General features: G+C 53.8%; 1 protein-coding gene across 1 annotated transcript in view; it reads right to left on the bottom strand.

Moving 5' to 3' along the window:
* Positions 1-18,105, bottom strand: part of LOC140385675 (tRNA endonuclease ANKZF1-like) — a 191,171-nt gene that overhangs the window by 61,497 nt on the left and 111,569 nt on the right. Inside the window, 2 exon segments of the mRNA XM_072468078.1 lie at positions 7,287-7,716; positions 17,198-17,353. Coding sequence (XP_072324179.1) covers positions 7,287-7,716; positions 17,198-17,353 — 586 coding nt within the window.

Below are 18,105 nucleotides of genomic sequence, written 5' to 3'. Positions count from 1 at the left end.
TTTTCTTTAATTCCCCTTCAGGTGTTATTGTGCGGGGCGCAGAGGTTGCTGAGTCAGTGCTTGCTGAGAAGGGGAGTGAATAACAGGTAAGCTCTTTTTTTTATCTAGAGGGGATGGCAGCGAAGGTAGTGCAATGTTCCTCCTGCAGAATGTTTGAGGTGAGGGTTAAGATATTTCAGTAAGCTCAGGGAGGGTGGTGAAAGCGGGGGAGGGGTGGCATTGTTAGTCAAGGACAGTATTACAGTGGCAGAAAGGACGTTTGATGAGGACTCGCCTACTGAGTGTCCCTGTTGATTTCATCTGTGGGAAGTGCACCCATCTCCAGCTCCTCAGAAACCGCGTTAGGGAACTGGAGCTGGATGAACTTCGGATCATTCGGGAGGCAGAGATGGTTATACATAGAAGCTTCAGGGATGTAGTTACTCCGAAGAATAACGATAGATGGGTGACGGAGAGAGGGGCTGGGACGAAGCAGTCAGTACAGGGATCCCCTGTGGTCGTTCCCCTTGGTAACAAGTATACCGCTTTGGATACTGTTGGGGGGGACAATTTACCAGGGGTAAGCCATGGTACAGGTCTCTGGCACAGAGTCTGTCCCTGTTTCTCAGAAGGGAAGGGGGGAGAGGAGTAGAGCATTAGTCATTGGAGACTCCATAGTTATGGGGATAGATAGGAGATTCTGTGGGAATGAGAGAGACTCGCGGTTGGTGTGTTGCCTCCCAGGTGCCAGGGTCCGTGATGTCTCGGATCGTGTTTTCGGGATCCTTAAGGGGGAGGGGGAGCAGCCCCAAGTCGTGGTCCACATAGGTACCAACGACATAGGTAGGAAAAGGGATAGGGATGTACGGCAGGAATTCAGGGAGCTAGGGTGGAAACTTAGATCTAGGACAAACAGAGTTATTATCTCTGGGTTGTTACCTGTGCCACGTGATAGCGAGATGAGGAATAGGGAGAGAGAGCAGTTGAACATGTGGCTACAGGGATGGTGCAGGCCGGAGGGATTCAGATTTCTGGATAATTGGGGCTCATTCTGGGGTCGGTGGGACCTCTACAAACGGGATGGTCTATACCTGGACCAGAGGGGTACCAATATCCTGTGGGGGAAATTTGCTAAAGCTCTTCGGGAGGGTTTAAACTAGTTCAGCAGGGGCTTGAGAACCTGAATTGTAGCTCCAGTATACAGGAGGTTGAGAGTAGTGAGGTCATGAGTAAGGTTTCAAAGTTGCAGGAGTGTACCGGCAGGCAGGAAGGTGGTTTAAAGTGTGTCTTCAATGCGAGGAGTATCCGGAATAAGGTGGGTGAACTTGTGGCATGGGTTGGTACCTGGGACTTCGATGTTGTGGCCATTTCGGAGACATGGATAGAGCAGGGACAGGAATGGTTGTTGCAGGCGCCGGGGTTAAGATATTTCAGTAAGCTCAGGGAGGGTGGTAAAAGCGGGGGAGGGGTGGCATTGTTAGTCAAGGACAGTATTACGGTGGCAGAAAGGACGTTTGATGAGGACTCGCCTACTGAGGTAGTATGGGCTGAGGTTAGAAACAGGAAAGGAGAGGTCACCCTGTTAGGGGTTTTCTATAGGCCTCCGAAAAGTTCCGGAGATGTGGAGGAAAGGATTGCAAAGATGATTCTAGATAGGAGCGAAAGCAACAGGGTAGTTGTTATGGGGGACTTTAACTTTCCAAATATTGACTGGAAACGCTACAGTTCAAGTACTTTAGATGGGTCTGTTTTTGTCCAATGTGTGCAGGAGGGTTTCCTGACACAGTATGTAGATAGGCCAACGAGAGGCGAGGCCATATTGGATTTGGTACTGGGTAATGAACCAGGACAGGTGTTAGATTTGGAGGTAGGTGAGCACTTTGGTGATAGTGACCACAATTCGATTGCGTTTACTTTAGTGATGGAAAGGGATAGGTATATACCGCAGGGCAAGAGTTATATCTGGGAGAAGGGCAATTATGATGCAATGAGGCAGGATGCATCGGATGGAAATGAAAACTGCAGGGGATGGGCACAACGGAAATGTGGAGCTTGTTCAAGGAACAGCTACTGCGTGTCCTTGATAAGTACGTACCGGTCAGGCAGGGAGGAAGTGGTCGAGCGAGGGATCCGTGGTTTACTAAAGCAGTCGAAACACTTGTCAAGAGGAAGAAGGAGGCTTATGTAAAGATGAGACATGAAGATTCAGTTAGGGCGCTCGAGAGTTACAAGTTAGCTAGGAAGGACCTAAAGAGAGAGCTAAGAAGAGCCAGGAGGGGACATGAGGAGTCTTTGGCAGGTAGGATCAAGGAGAACCCTAAAGCTTTCTATAGATATGTCAGGAATAAAAGAATGACTCGGGTAAGAGTAGGGCCAGTCAAGGACAGTAGTGGGAAGTTGTGCTTGGAGTCCGAGGAAATGAAAATGAAAATCGCTTATTGTCACGAGTAGGCTTCAATGAAGTTACTGTGAAAAGCCCATAGTCGCCGCATTCCGGCGCCTGTTTGGGGAGGCTGGTACGGGAATCGAACCGTGCTGCTGGCCTGCCTTGGTCTGCTTTCAAAGCCAGCGATTTAGCCCAGTGTGCTAAACCAGCCCCTTAATAGGAGATAGGAGAGGTGCTAAATGAATATTTTTCATCAGTATTCACACAGGAAAAAGACAATGTTGTCGAGGAGAATACTGAGATTCAGGCTACTAGACTAGAAGGGCTTGAGGTTCATAAGGAGGAGGTGTTAGCAATTCTGGAAAGTGTGAAAATAGATAAGTCCCCTGGGCCGGATGGGATTTATCCGAGGATTCTCTGGGATGCTAGGGAGGATATTGCTGAGCTTTTGGCTTTGATCTTTAAGTCACCTTTGTCTACAGGAATAGTGCCAGAAGACTGGAGGATAGCAAATGTTGAACTAGGGGACAAGAAGGGGAGTAGAGACAACCCAGGTAACTATAGACCAGTGATCCTTACTTCTATTGTGGGCAAAAACTAGGAAAGGTTGATAAGAGATAGGATGTATAATCATCTGGAAAGGATCAATTTGATTAGAGATGGTCAACACGGTTTTGTGAAGGGTAGGTCATGCCTCACAAACCTTATTGAGTTCTTTGAGAAGGTGACCAAACAGGTGGATGAGGGTAAAGCAGTTGATGTGGTGTATATGGATTTCAGTAAAGCGTTTGATAAGGTTCCCCACGGTAGGCTACTGCAGAAAATACGGAGGCATGGGATTCAGGGTGATTTAGCAGTTTGGATCAGAAATTGGCTAGCTGGAAGACGACAAAGAGTGGTGGTTGATGGGAAATGTTCAGACTGGAGTCCAGTTACTAGTGGTGTACCACAAGGATCTGTTTTGGGGCCACTGCTGTTTGTCATTTTCATAAATGACCTGGAGGACGGCGTAGAAGGATGGGTGAGTAAATTTGCAGATGACACTAAAGTCGGTGGAGTTGTGGACAGTGCAGAAGGATGTTACAGGTTACAGAGGGACATAGATAAGCTGCAGTGCTGGGGCTGAGAGGTGGCAAATGGAGTTTAATGCAGAAAAGTGTGAGGTGATTCATTTTGGAAGGGATAACAGGAAGACAGGGTACTGGGATAATGGTAAGATTCTTGGCAGTGTGGATGAGCAGAGAGATCTCGGTGTAGATGTACATAGATCAATGAAAGTTGCCTCCCAGGTTGAGAGGGTTGTTAAGAAGGCGTACGGTGTGTTAGCTTTTAATGGTAGAGGGATTGAGTTTTGGAGCCATGAGGTCATGTTGGAGCTGTACAAAACTCTGGTGCGGCCGCATTTGGAGTATTGCGTGCAATTCTGGTCGCCGCATTTTAGGAAGGATGTGGAAGCATTGGAAAGGGTGCAGAGGAGATTTACCAGAATGTTGCCTGGTATGGAGGGATGATATTAAGATCTTATGAGGAAAGGCTGAGGGACTTGAGGCTGTTTTCGTTAGAGAGAAGAAGGTTAAGAGGTGACTTAATTGAGGCATACAAGGTGATCGGAGGATTGGATAGGGTGGACAGTGAGAGCCTTTTTCCTCGGATGGTGATGTCTAGCACGAGGAGACATAGCTTTAAACTGAGGGGAGATAGATATAGGACAGACGTCAGAGGTAGGTTCTTTACTCAGAGAGTAGTAAGGGCGTGGAATGCCCTGCCTGCAACAGTAGTGGACTCGCCAACACTAAGGGCATTCAAATGGTCATTGGATAGACATATGGGCGATAAGGGAATAGTGTAGATGGGCTTTAGAGTGGTTTCACAGGTCGGCGCAACATCGCCCTCACTGATACAACTCACGCTGTGGGTCCGGGTGCGGGTCAGTGAATAAATACAGAGAGACAGAGTGAGCCAAAGAAACATAATTTGATCCTCTCACACTATAGTCACCATTTTAAATCATCATCAGCTTTCACATGGCTTTATTTTTGCTGCTTTATTTTTGCTCATTAAGTTCTTTGTAAAATTTAGAGTACCCAATTCATTTTTTCCAAGGGGCAATTTAGCGTGGCCAATCCACCTACCCTGTACATCTTTGGGTTATGAGGCCGAGACCCACGCAGACCCAGGGCACTAAATCCTATCCTTCAAAATTTGCCAAAAATATTGAAATGTGGCCCCTTGCAGAAAGGGTTTGACAAGCCTGATGTAGCGAGTTCGGGTTCACCGTTGTTATTTCTTATTCCTGTTAAAAACTGATTGTGTATCTTGTTCATCAGAACTAAGATCATCTATTGCGATTGAACTAGTGCTTACTGAACCCCTCCCCCAGCTTCCTATCCTTCCAAAATTCACATTCCCGTCTTGCAGCCATGTCTCAGTGACCATCAGATCGCACATATTTCCACTCGTGCGCTTCCTTCCTGTCACGCTGCGACCATCACGATACAGATTGATCTCTTGCTTTGCCCTTTAATTTATCACGTTCCCTCACAATCACTCGCTCCCTATTTTAAAGCCCTCTCAACCATCCTAATAGCACATCAGAACACTGCTCCAGCAGTGAAGACTGTCCCAACGGTGCAACTCCCACTTTCCCCAGTGCAAGTGCTCCATGAATGGAACCCCAGCTTTTCCGCATCAATCTGTGTGCCACGCATTCAAACCTCTAATCTTATCGATCGGTTTGCGGCTCAGTTAATAATCCAGTCACTATTACCTGAGGTTCTGTTTCTTCATTTTACCCCGAGATGCTCATACCCCTCAAGCAAAACCTACTCCTACGCAGAAACATACACAGAAAATAGAAGGAGGCCATTCGGCCCCTCGAGCCTGCTCCGCCATTCATTATGATCATGGCTGATCATCAAGTTCAATACTCATGAGAACAGCGTGAACTGGGTTAATCGGCTCGAACAGGTTGATATTGAGGAGGATGTGCTGGAAATTTTGAAAAGCATCAGAATAGATAAGTCCCCTGGACCAGACGGGATACACCCAAGGTTACTACAGGAAGTGAGGGAGGAGATTGCTGCGCCGTTGGCGATGATCTTTTCGACCTCACTCTCCACTGGAGTAGTACCGGATGATTGGAGGGAGGCGAATGTTGTTCCCCTGTTCACGACATGGATGATTGGAGGAAGGTATAGGGGAGATGTCAGAGGAGATTCTTTACACAGTGGTGGGTGTGTGGAACGCACTGCCAGCAGAGGTGGTGGAGTCAGAGTCATTAGGGACATTTAAGCGACTCTTGGACAGGCACATGGACAGCAGTAAATTGAAGGGGTGTAGGTTAGGTTGATCTTAGATTAGGATAAATGATCGGCACAAGATCATGGGCCGAAGGGCCTGTACTGTTCTATATTCTAATACCCTGATCCCGTCTTCCCCCCATATCCCTTGATTCCTTGAGTCCCGTGAGCTATCTCCAATTACCTCTTGAAATTACACAACATTTTGGCCTCAACTACTTTCTGTGGCAGCGGATTTCACAGAATCACCGCTCTCTGGGTGAAGAAATTTCTCCTCACCTCAGTCCTAAAAGGTTTACCCCTTATCATAGAATCATAGAATAGTTTATCCTCAAACTATGACCCCTAATTCTGGACTCCCCCCACCATCAGGAACATGAATCCTGTCTAATCCTGTTAGAAGTTTGTCAGTTTCTATGAGATCCCCTCTCACTCTTCTAAACTCCAATGAATAGAATCCTAACCGACTTAGTCTCTCCTCATATGACAGTCCCGCCACCCCAGGAATCAGCCGGGTAAACCTTCGCTGCTCTCCCTCCACAGCAAGAACATCCTTCCTCAGATAAGGAGACCAAAACTACCCACAATACTCCAGGTGTGATCTCACCAATACTCTGTACAATTGCAGTAAAACATCTCTATTCCTATACACAAAACACAGTCGTCTGCACAAACACTCTGGGATACAGACAATGGTGTCTATTCCTCTGACTATACAGCCCCACAATACCATTACATTCCTAATTACTCACTGCATTTGAATGGTCTCTGTGTCACGGCCAGTGTGCGCTCACCATCCTCCAGCCGCCACTTTCACCCAAACCAGCTGCCAGAACCTCAAACCTGGTGGGACAACTGCAAAGACCGAGGCTCCTGCAGTTCTAATGTCTCAATCCCCATACCTGCCTCACCGTGACAACCTCCTGTCCTCCCTGCTGCTGGAACAAATCAGAAAACCAGAGCGGAACTGCCCTCTGGCAAAACCTGCTCAGGTAAATTCTCCTTCCTCGACGTATCGCAGACTCGAGTTAACTCTGAGCCAAAGTTTCTCGAGCCGCTCTTACTGCAGACGGGTTTGTGTTGGATCACACTGGTGTCCATCAGCACCCACATACCGCAACAGATAACCTACCCATTCTTCATTGGGTTTGATTAACTAATCTAATTTCCTCAATATTAATTAGTGCCAGGTTTGCACCAGTTCCACCTCCCTCCCTCCTTACCTTATTTTGAAGTCTTTCACTATCCTCCTCACAATAAAGTAAAAAGGTAACATCACCAGAGCCCCAGATGGCCATAGGCTGCTTGCCCCTTTGAGGGGCAGAGCTGTCTGGTGGTGATTTAACCTGAGAACCCCACACCTCAGGCGAGGGGCAAGTTGAGAGGGCGGGGCCTTCATGAATAACCACAGCTGGTACGGGGATTGAACCCACGCTGCTGGCCTCGCTCTGCATCACAAACCATCCAACTGAGCTAAACCGGCCCCCTCCTCCTCACAATGCACCCTCAGCAAGGCCATGAAATCCTTCTGAAGTGTGGTGAGTTCCCAGAATTGGACATGGTATTCCCACTTGGACCGAAGCAGTGGTTAAAGGTTGAAGCTGTGTGGAGGGCAGCCTCACCTGATGGCAGGATCGGAGCCGGCATCCATCAGCAGCCGAAGGACATCAGGCTGCCCGGCAGCAGCAGCCACGTGTAGCAGCGTGAACCCGGTCTCATCGAGTGTTTCGCACAATATCGGCACTGTCACCACTGAAGGCCATGAAGCCAGCTTCCCAAGGGGCCCAGTGCTGAGCTTGTCTGCTGTGTTCGGCTCAGTTTCCAGCTCGCTGCCTTTGCCGTGTCCCATTTGCCTGGGAGTCTCTGATTGTTGCTCCTTGTCCGTTTCTGATGTGGTCTCGGCCACCTTACTGGAAGAATTGGTCTGGTCAGAGCGGCCATGGTCTGTACTGTCCAATGGGAGCACATCGCACAGTAAGCTGCGCAGATGCTGCACGTCTCCAGTCTTACACGCGGTGTACAACTCGTTCATCACTCGATAATGCTCATTCTCTGGAAAACACAAGGCTGTTACTGTTATTCCAATGCACTCCGAGCAGACCTCACACACAGCGTCTGTGCCTGAACTCATGCCCCATTCATCCAGCAGCTCAGTTTGCTGACCTACATTAACCAATAATGAAGCAACACCTTAATTTGAAAAATCTTATCTTTTTCTAAAAATTCAATAGCTTCAGCCTATCTCTGTAATCTCGAGCGGATCAAACCTCATATCTACACTCCTCTAAATCCTGCTTCTTGAGCACCCCAATTTAAACAGCTCAGCTGTTTCGCAAACATACAACATAGGAGATGACCATTCAGCCCATTGAAGCTGTTCTACATTCAATAGGATCATTTGCATTAGCTGGGAGGAGCAGTTGAATAAACTCGGTTTGTTCTCACTGGAACGAAGGAGGTTGAGGGGCGACCTGATAGAGGTCTACAAAATTATGAGGGGCATAGACAGAGTGGATAGTCAGAGACTTTTCCCCAGGTTAGAGGGGTCAATTACTAGGGGGCATAGGTTTAAGGTGAGAGGGGCAAGGTTTAGAGTAGATGTACGAGGCAAGTTTTTTTACACAGAGGGTAGTGGGTGCCTGGAACTCGCTACCGGAGGAGGTGGTGGAAGCAGGGACGATAGGGACGTTTAAGGGGCATCTTGACAAATATATGAATAGGATGGGAATAGAGGGATATGGACCCAGGAAGTGTAGAAGATTGTAGTTTAGTCGGGCAGTATGGTCGGCACGGGCTTGGAGGGCCGAAGGGCCTGTTCCTGTGCTGTACATTTCTTTGTTCTTTGTATGGCTGATGCTAGTTTCTAATTCCACATTCCCATCTTTCCCCGATTCTTCTTGTCAAACAAGGGAATCAACCTCCCTCACTTCCGGTGACGGCCATCGAGTGAGTGGTCGCACATCTGGTGGCTCCCGCTCGAGGTACATTTTTTCGGTCCTACCCCACCCGAATTGTGTGGTGTTGGATTACAAGAGGTGCATGAGCACTGAGGGCATGTAATAAGACAATTTATAACCCAAAAATCGGCCAAAAAGTCACCTAGGTTCCCTATAATTTCTTTCCTCCCTTCCAATGGGTCCGACACATATAAGAGCAGGTCGTCCGCGTATAGCGAGACACTGTGTTCCAACCCTCCCCCCCCCCGGACTAGCCCCTTGAGCGTCTCTCAGCGCAATTGCCAGCGGCTCTATGGCCAGTGCGAACAACAGCAGTGGGGAGAGGAGGTATCCCTGCCTCATCCCCCGGTGCAGCCTAAAATAGCCCGAAGTCAACCTGTTCGTCCGAACACTTGCCACAGGCGCCTGATCAGGCAGCTTAACCCAGTCAATGAAGCCCCACACAAACCGCCCCAGCACCTCCCACAGATAATCCCATTCCACTCGATCAAATGCCTTCTCTGCGTCCATTGCGGCCACTACCTCCACAACCCTACCCTCTGGAGGCATCATAATTACATTCAACAGCCTTCTTACGTTGGCCGCCAACTGCCTCCCCTTAACAAATCCCGTCTGGTCCTCCCCAATCACGTCCTGAAACGCAGTCATCAATCCTCGAGGACAAGATCTTAGCCAACAGTTTGGCGTCTCCATTTAGTTGGGAGATTGGTCTGTAGGACCCGCCCAGCTCGGGGTCCTTATCCCGCTTCAGGATCAATGAGATAGTGGCCTGTGACACCGTCGGGGGAAGCCCCTCTCTCCCCCTTGCCTCATTAAATGTCCTCATCAGCAGCGACCCCAGCACCCCAGAGAACTTTTTGTAAAACTCCACTGGGTACCCTTCCGGCCCCGGGGCTTTACCCGCCTGCATGGCCTTCAGCCCCTCTGCTATCTCTTCCATCCCGATCGGGGCCCCCAGCCCTTCTACCAACCCTTTGTCCACCTTTGGGAACTTCAGCCTCCCTAAGAATTGCCTCACCCCCTCCGGCCCAGCTGGGGTTCCGACTCATACAGCCTGCTGTAGAATTCCGTAAATGCCTTATTGACCCCAGCTGCATCTCCGACCAGGTTCCCATCCCCGTCCCTTACTTCCCCAATCTCCCTGGCTGCCTCCCTCTTTCGGAGCTGCTGCGCAAACATTCTGCTGGCCGTCTCCCCATATTCATAGATCGCCCCCCTCGCATTCCTCAGCTGCTCCACCGCCTTCCCTGTAGTTAACAAGCCAAATTCCGCCTGTCGCCTCAGTTGTTCCCTTAGAAGCCCTGCCTCTGGGCCTCCACGTAACTCCTGTCGACCTGTAGTATTTCCTTTATCAGTCGGTCCGTCGCTGCTCTGCCTGCCTTCTCCCTGTGGGCCCGAATCGAGATCAGCTCCCCTCTAACCACCGCCTTCAGCACCTCCCAGTCCATTGCAGACAGAGCAGAGACGGACTGACTGATAAAGGAAATACTGCAGCCGAAACTTCCCCCGTGTCGTTGAGTTCCAGATAGTTCTGGATACATTTCCTCAGCCACCCACACACCTCCTCATCAGCTAAAAGTCCCATGTCCAGCCTCCAGTGCGGGCGTTGGCCACCCTCCTTGCTCACCTGTAGGTCAACCCAGTGCGGGGCATGGTCCGAGATTGTGATCGCTGTCCACTACTCATCATAGAATTTACAGGGCAGAAGGAGGCCATTCGGCCCGTCGAGTCTGCACCGGCTCTTGGAAAGAGCACCCTACCCAAGGTCAACACCTCCACCCTATCCCCATAACCCAGTAACCCCACCCAACACTAAGGGCAATTTTGGATACTAAGGGCAATTTATCATGGCCAATCTCCTGTCAGTAAAGCCCTATTCAGGATAAAAAAAGTCAGTCCGGGAGTACACATTATGCACGTGTGAGTAGAAGAACTCCTTCACTCTCGGCCGCCCGAATCTCCATGGGTCCACCCCCCCGCCCCCAATCTGCTGGTCTAGCCCTGGGTCGATGACCCCCCCACCATGATCATCTTATGCTAATCCAGGTCCGGGATCTTCCCCAACATCCTCCTTATGAACTCCACATCATCCCAATTTAGCGCATACATATTCCCGATTACCACCAGCAGTCCCTCCAGCTTCCCACTGACCATAGCATACCGACCCCCCACATCCGCAACCATTCTTCCCGCCTCGAATGACACTCGCTTATTAATCAGGATCGCGACCCCTCTAGTCTTCGAGTCCAGCCCCGAGTGGAAAACCTGTCCGACCCATCCCTTCCTTAACCTGACCTGGTCAGTTACTCGAAGGTGCGTCTCCTGCAACATTACCACGTCTGCCTTCAGTCCGCTCAAATGAGCGAACACACTTGCCCTCTTAACCGGCCAATTTAGCCCTCTTGCGTTCCATGTGATCAGCCTGGTTGGGGGGCTTCTCACCCTGCCCACCCCCCCCCGCCTCCACTCCCCCCTCCCCCGCCGATCAGCCATCACCTTTCTTGGGCCAGTCTCCAGCTCGCAACCCATTCATCCGCAGGCCCGCCCCCAGGCAGCCTCCGTCCCCGACCTCCCTGTTGTCCCGCAGCAAAAGCCCCTCCCCGTCAGCAGAACATTTCCCCCCCCCTCTCGCACCCAGTAACAGCACTATACACACAGCCGGCGTCAACAAGCATAACATCTGCTCACCCCCCACTGCGCTTCCGTGAGCTAGCCCGCCCAGCTAGCTTGGTGGCCCCCGCCCATGGCGTCAGACATTATCCCACCTATTGATTCCGCCCCTATCCTCGCTTGGACACACACATACGCAAACAAAAACAATCCCAACTCAATTGCCCAAAAGGAACACAATGAAAATCAAAAAGAAGATCCAACATCTAACATTCACACCTCCATCCCCCATCAGTGCAAATGCAAATTGTAACTCACACCTCATCCGCAGACCCAAAATCAGTGTGGGAGCGGATGGGGGAGGGGTGGGTGTGGATGGGGGAGGGGTGGGTGTGGGAGCAGATGGGGGAGGGGTAGGTGTGGGAGCGGATGGGGGACGGGTGGGTGTGGGAGTGGATGGGGAGGGGTGGGCGTGGGAGCAGATGGGGGAGGGGTCAGTGTGGATGAGGGAGGGGTCGGTGTGGGAGCGGATGGGGGAGGGGTCAGTGTGGATGGGGGAGGGGTCGGTGTGGGAGCGGATGAAGGGGTTGGGGTCGTTGTGGGTGTGGGAGCGGAAGGGGGAGGGGTCGGTGTGGGAGCAGATGGGGGAGGGGTCACTGTGGATGGGGGAGGGGTCGGTCTGGGAGCAGATGGGGAGGGGTCAGTGTGGATGGGGGAGGGGTCGGTGTGGGAGCGGATGGAGGGGTCGGGGTCGGTGTGTGTGTGGGAGCGGAAGGGGGAGGGGTCGGTGTGGGAGCAGATGGGGGAGGGGTGGGTGTGGATGGGGAGGGGTGGGTGTGGATAGGGGAGGGGTCGGTGTGGATGGGGAGAGGTGGGTGTGGGAGTGGATGGGGTCGGGGTCGGTGTGGATGGGGTCGGGGTCGGTGTGGATGGGGTCGGGGTCGGTGTGGATGGGGTCGGGGTCGGTGTGGATGGGGTCGGGGTCGGTGTGGATGGGGTCGGGGTCGGTGTGGATGGGGTCGGGGTCGGTGTGGATGGGGTCGGGGTCGGTGTGGATGGGGTCGGGGTCGGTGTGGATGGGGTCGGGGTCGGTGTGGATGGGGTCGGGGTCGGTGTGGATGGGGTCGGGGTCGGTGTGGATGGGGTCGGGGTCGGTGTGGATGGGGTCGGGGTCGGTGTGGATGGGGTCGGGGTCGGTGTGGATGGGGTCGGGGTCGGTGTGGATGGGGTCGGGGTCGGTGTGGATGGGGTCGGGGTCGGTGTGGATGGGGTCGGGGTCGGTGTGGATGGGGTCGGGGTCGGTGTGGATGGGGTCGGGGTCGGTGTGGATGGGGTCAGGGTGTGGATGGGAGAGGGATGGGTGTGGATGGGGGAGAGGTGGGTGTGGGAGCGGATGGGGGAGGGGTGGGTGTGGGAGTGGATGGGGAGGGATCAGTGTGGATGGGGGAGGGGTCGGTGTGGGAGCGGATGGAGGGGTCAGGGTCGGTGTGGGTGTGGGAGCGGAAGGGGGAGGGGTCGGTGTGGGAGCAGATGGGGGAGGGGTGGGTGTGGGAGCAGATGGGGGAGGGGTGGGTGTGGATGGGGAGGGGTGGGTGTGGGAGCGGATGGGGGAGGTGTGGGTGTGGGAGTGGATGGTGGAGGGGTCGGTGTGGATGGGGAGGGGTGGGTGTGGGAGCGGATGGGGGAGGGGTGGGTGTGGGAGTGGATGGGGAGGGGTCAGTGTGGATGGGGGAGGGGTCGGTGTGGGAGCGGATGGAGGGGTCAGGGTCGGTGTGGGTGTGGGAGCGGATGGGGGAGGGATCGTGTGGGAGCAGATGGGGGAGGGGTCGGCGTGGACGGGGGAGGGGTCGGTGGGGATGGGGGAGGGGTCGGTGGGGACGGGGAGGGGTCGGTGCGGACGGGGGAGGGGTCGGTGCGGACGGGGGAGGGGTCGGTGCGGATGGGGTCGGTGTGGATGGGGGAGGGGTCGGTGTGGATGGGGGAGGGGTCGGTGTGGACGGGGAGGGGTCGGCGTGGACGGGGGAGGGGTCGGTGTGGACAAAGAACAAAGAAATGTACAGCACAGGAACAGGCCCTTCGGCCCTCCAAGCCCGTGCCGACCATGCTGCCCGACTAAACTACAATCTTCTACACTTCCTGGGTCCGTATCCCTCTATTCCCATCCTATTCATATATTTGTCAAGATGCCCCTTAAATGTCCTTATCGGTTTGTTCTCACTGGAACGAAGGAGGTTGAGGGGAGACCTGATAGAGGTATACAAAATTATGAGGGGCATAGACAGAGTGGATAGTCAGAGGCTTTTCCCCAGGGTAGAGGGGTCAATTACTAGGGCGCATAGGTTTAAGGTGAGAGGGGCAAGGTTTAGAGTAGATGTACGAGGCAAGTTTTTTTACACAGAGGGTAGTGGGTGCCTGGAACTCGCTACCGGAGGAGGTGGTGGAAGCAGGGACAATAGTGACATTTAAGGGGCATCTTGACAAATACATGAATAGGATGGGAATAGAGGGATACGGACCCAGGAAGTGCAGAAGATTGTAGTTTAGTCGGGCAGCATGGTCGGCACGGGCTTGGAGGGCCGGAGGGCCTGTTCCTGTGCTGTACATTTCTTTGTTCTTTGTTCTTTGATTCAATTCAATTCAATTCCCACCTCGATTCAAATTCCCAAACTCACTTTTTGCTGTGTCTCACTCCTGGCTCTGTCTTCTCTCTGGCTCACTGGGAGAACTTGCCCTTCGTGTCCAAAATTGTCCTTTGTGTTGGGTGGGGTTACTGGGTTATGGGGATAGGGTGGAGGTGTGGATCTTGGGTAGGGTGCTCTTTCCAAGAGCCGGTGCAGACTCGATGGGCCGAATGGCCTCCTTCTGCACTGTAAATTCTATGATAATCTATGAACCGAATGATCCCCTCATCATCGTATCGACAGTGCACAGAGCAAAGGGGAGCATGTACAGAGTAAGGAACAAAGTCACAGCAGAAACATTCCATCCATGGGGCAACTCACAAGAATCCTGACAGCACAGGAGGCGGCCAGTACTATTATCGAGTTGGGAAATATTTCAGCAAGCCGCACCACACATGAAGTGAAGTGAAAGGCGACCATTAGATGTGTTTGTAGAAATACGGGCTCGAGGGCTTTTTGTATTCATTTTCAGAATTGGAACATGGCTGGAAAGGAAAAGATTTATTGGCCTAATTGCCCCCAAGGAGGTGGTGAACTGCTGCAGTCCCGAGGTGTAGGTACATCAAGAGTGCTGTTAGGGAGGGAGTTATAGAGTTTTGTCCCAGCGACAGTGAAGAAACGGCGATATATTTCCAAGTCAGGGTGGTGAGTGACTTGGAGGGGAACCTCCAGGTGGTGGGGTTCCCAGGTATCTGCTGCTCTTGTCCTTCTAGATGGTAGTGGCCGTGCGTTTGGAAGGTGCTGTTGAAGGAGGCTAAGCAAATTCTCCAATGTATCTTGTAGACTCTGCACCCCGCTGTTCTTGGTGGAGGAGGGAGTGAATGTTGGAGGTGGTGGATGGGGCGCTGATCAAGCAGGTTTGCTCTGCCATGGATGGTTGAACGGGCGACATTCACCCGGCGAGAGCGGACTGCATTCACCCAGGGGAGAGCGGACCGCATTCACCCGGCGAGAGCGGACCGCATTCACCCAGGGGAGAGCGGACCGCATTCACCCGGCGAGAGCGGACCGCATTCACCCAGGGGAGAGCGGACCGCATTCACCCAGGGGAGAGCGGACCGCATTCACCCAGGGGAGAGCGGACCGCATTCACCCGGCGAGAGCGGACCGCATTCACCCAGGGGAGAGCGGACCGCATTCACCCAGGGGAGAGCGAACCGCATTCACCCAGGGGAGAGCGGACCGCATTCACCCGGCGAGAGCGGACCGCATTCACCCAGGGGAGAGCGGACCACATTCACCGGCGAGAGCGAACCGCATTGACCCAGGGGAGAGCGGACCGCATTCACCCAGGGGAGAGCGGACCACATTCACCCGGCGAGAGCTGACCGCATTCACCCAGGGGAGAGCGAACCGCATTCACCCAGGGGAGAGCGGACCGCATTCACCCGGCGAGAGCAGACCGCATTCACCCAGGGGAGAGCGGACCGCATTCACCCAGGGGAGAGCGGACCGCATTCACCCAGGGGAGAGCGGACCGCATTCACCCGGCGAGAGTGGACCGCATTCACCCAGGGGAGAGCGGACCGCATTCACCCGGCAGAGAGCGGACCGCATTCACCCGGCGAGAGCGGACCGCATTCACCCGGCAAGAGCTGACCGCATTCACCCGGCAGAGAGCAGACCGCATTCACCCGGCAGAGAGCAGACCGCATTCACCCAGGGAAGTTCATGGAATTAACATTGTTTTGTTTTAAAAACCACGTGTCCATAATTGTAATCCCACACCTGGGGAACAAGCTGTGTGCTTCAAAAGAAACAATCCATTAAAGGTGGGGGTTGGTTGAACTCGTGATACATTTGGGGTTCTGAGAACACCTCTCCCATAACAACTGGGGGCTCGAGGGGGATAAAAGTCTATCTATTGGATTGGCTTTAGTGAACTTAAAGACAGTGAAGGATTGTTGCTTTTCCGGTGTGGTATTTTAGTTTAAGTGCGGAGAGTGTTGTGAACAATGGCTCTTTCGGAGGCTCAGACGTTTTGGGGGTGGACATGGTGACACGTGATACCTTACGGACAGAGAGTAAAAACAGACATGAGGTTACATTCAATATATTTATAGTCTTTGGATGAGGGGGGACAGGAAACGGGTGGGTGGGTGGAATGGGGGCAGGTAGAGGGTGGATGGGGGGAATGGGGGCAGGAAGCGGGTCGGTGAGGGAATGGGGGCAGGAAGCGGGGGGGGGTTGGGAGCAGGAAGCGGGCGGGTGGGGGGAATGGGCACAGGAAGCGGGTGTGTGGGTGGGGGAATGGGGGCAGGAAGCGGGTGGGTGGGTGGGTGGGGGAATGGGGGCAGGAAGCGGGTGGGTGGGGGGAAAGGGGACAGGAAGCGGGGGGTTGGGGGGAATGGGGGCAGGAAGCGGGGGGTTGGGGGGAATGGGGGCAGGAAGCGGGTGGGTGAGGGGAATGGGGGCAGGGAGCGGGTGGGTGAAGGGAATGGGGGCAGGGAGCGGGTGGGTGAGCGGAATGGGGGCAGGAAGCGGGTGGGTGAGGGGAATGGGGGCAGGAAGAGGGTGGGTGGGGGGAATGGGGGCAGGAAGCGGGTGGGTGGGGGGAATGGGGACTGGAAGCGGGAGGGTGAAGGGAATGGGGGCAGGAAGCGGGTGGGTGAGGGGAATGAGGGCAGGAAGCGGGTGGGTGAGGGGAATGGGGGCAGGAAGCGGGTGGGTGAGGGGAATGGGGGCAGGAAGCGGGTGGGTGAAGGGAATGGGGGCAGGAAGCGGTTGGGTGGGGGGGAATGGGGGCAGGAAGCGGGAGGGTGAAGGGAATGGGGGCAGGAAGCGGGAGGGTGAAGGGAATGGGGGCAGGGAGCGGGTGGGTGAGGGGAATGGGGGCAGGAAGCGGGTGGGTGAGGGGAATGGGGGCAGGGAGCGGGTGGGTGAAGGGAATGGGGGCAGGGAGCGGGTGGGTGAGCGGAATGGGGGCAGGAAGCGGGTGGGTGAGGGGAATGGGGGCAGGAAGAGGGTGGGTGGGGGGAATGGGGGCAGGAAGCGGGTGGGTGGGGGGAATGGGGACTGGAAGCGGGAAGGTAAAGGGAATGGGGGCAGGAAGCGGGTGGGTGAAGGGAATGGGGGCAGGAAGTGGGTGGGTGAAGGGAATGGGGGCAGGAAGCGGGTGGGTGAAGGGAATGGGGGCAGGAAGCGGGTGGGTGAGGGGAATGGGGGCAGGAAGCGGGTGGGTGGGGGGAATGGGGGCAGGAAGCGGGTGGGTGGGGGGAATGGGGGCAGGAAGCGGGTGGGTGAAGGGAATGGGGGCAGGAAGCGGGTGGGTGGGGTTCACAGTACCTTGTTCAGAGGGCCCAGTGGGGACCATGCAAATATTTCCTGGGGGCACCTTTGTCTGCTCCATTTCCCCTCTGGACAGTGGCCCAGTCACAGAATTAGCATCTTCTGTACTCTCGGTCTGGCTCATATCACCCTCCTCTTCAGCAATGTCAGGAGCTACGGCAAGGAAACAAACACAATCATAAAACACTCCTGCAAACAGTGGACACAGTAATGCTCCCTCTACACTGTCCCCATCAAACACTCCCAGGACAGGTACAGCACGGGGTTAGATACAGAGTAAAGCTCCCTCTACACTGTCCCCATCAAACACTCCCAGGACATGTACAGCACGGTGTTAGATACAGAGTAAAGCTCCCTCTACACTGTCCCCATCAAACACTCCCAGGACAGGTACAGCACGGGGTTAGATACAGAGTAAAGCTCCCTCTACACTGTCCCCATCAAACACTCCCAGGACAGGTACAGCACGGGGTTAGATACAGAGTAAAGCTCCCTCTACACTGTCCCCATCAAACACTCCCAGGACAGGTACAGCACGGGGTTAGATACAGAGTAAAGCTCCCTCTACACTGTCCCCATCAAACACTCCCAGGACAGGTACAGCACGGGGTTAGATACAGAGTAAAGCTCCCTCTACACTACCCCCATCAAACACTCCCAGGACAGGTACAGCACGGGGTTAGATACAGAGTAAAGCTCCCTCTACACTACCCCCATCAAACACTCCCAGGACAGGTACAGCACGGGGTTAGATACAGAGTAAAGCTCCCTCTACACTAGTCCCCATCAAACACTCCTAGGACAGGTACAGCACGGGGTTAGATACAGAGTAAAGCTCCCTCTACACTGTCCCCATCAAACACTCCCAGCGGTGCGCTGGTCAAGGAGACACAGCCTGAGTGAGT

Source organism: Scyliorhinus torazame, chromosome 2, assembly GCF_047496885.1.
Source record: "Scyliorhinus torazame isolate Kashiwa2021f chromosome 2, sScyTor2.1, whole genome shotgun sequence".
Classification (NCBI taxonomy): Eukaryota; Metazoa; Chordata; class Chondrichthyes; order Carcharhiniformes; family Scyliorhinidae; genus Scyliorhinus; species Scyliorhinus torazame.
This window is presented reverse-complemented; position numbering and strand designations above follow the sequence as displayed.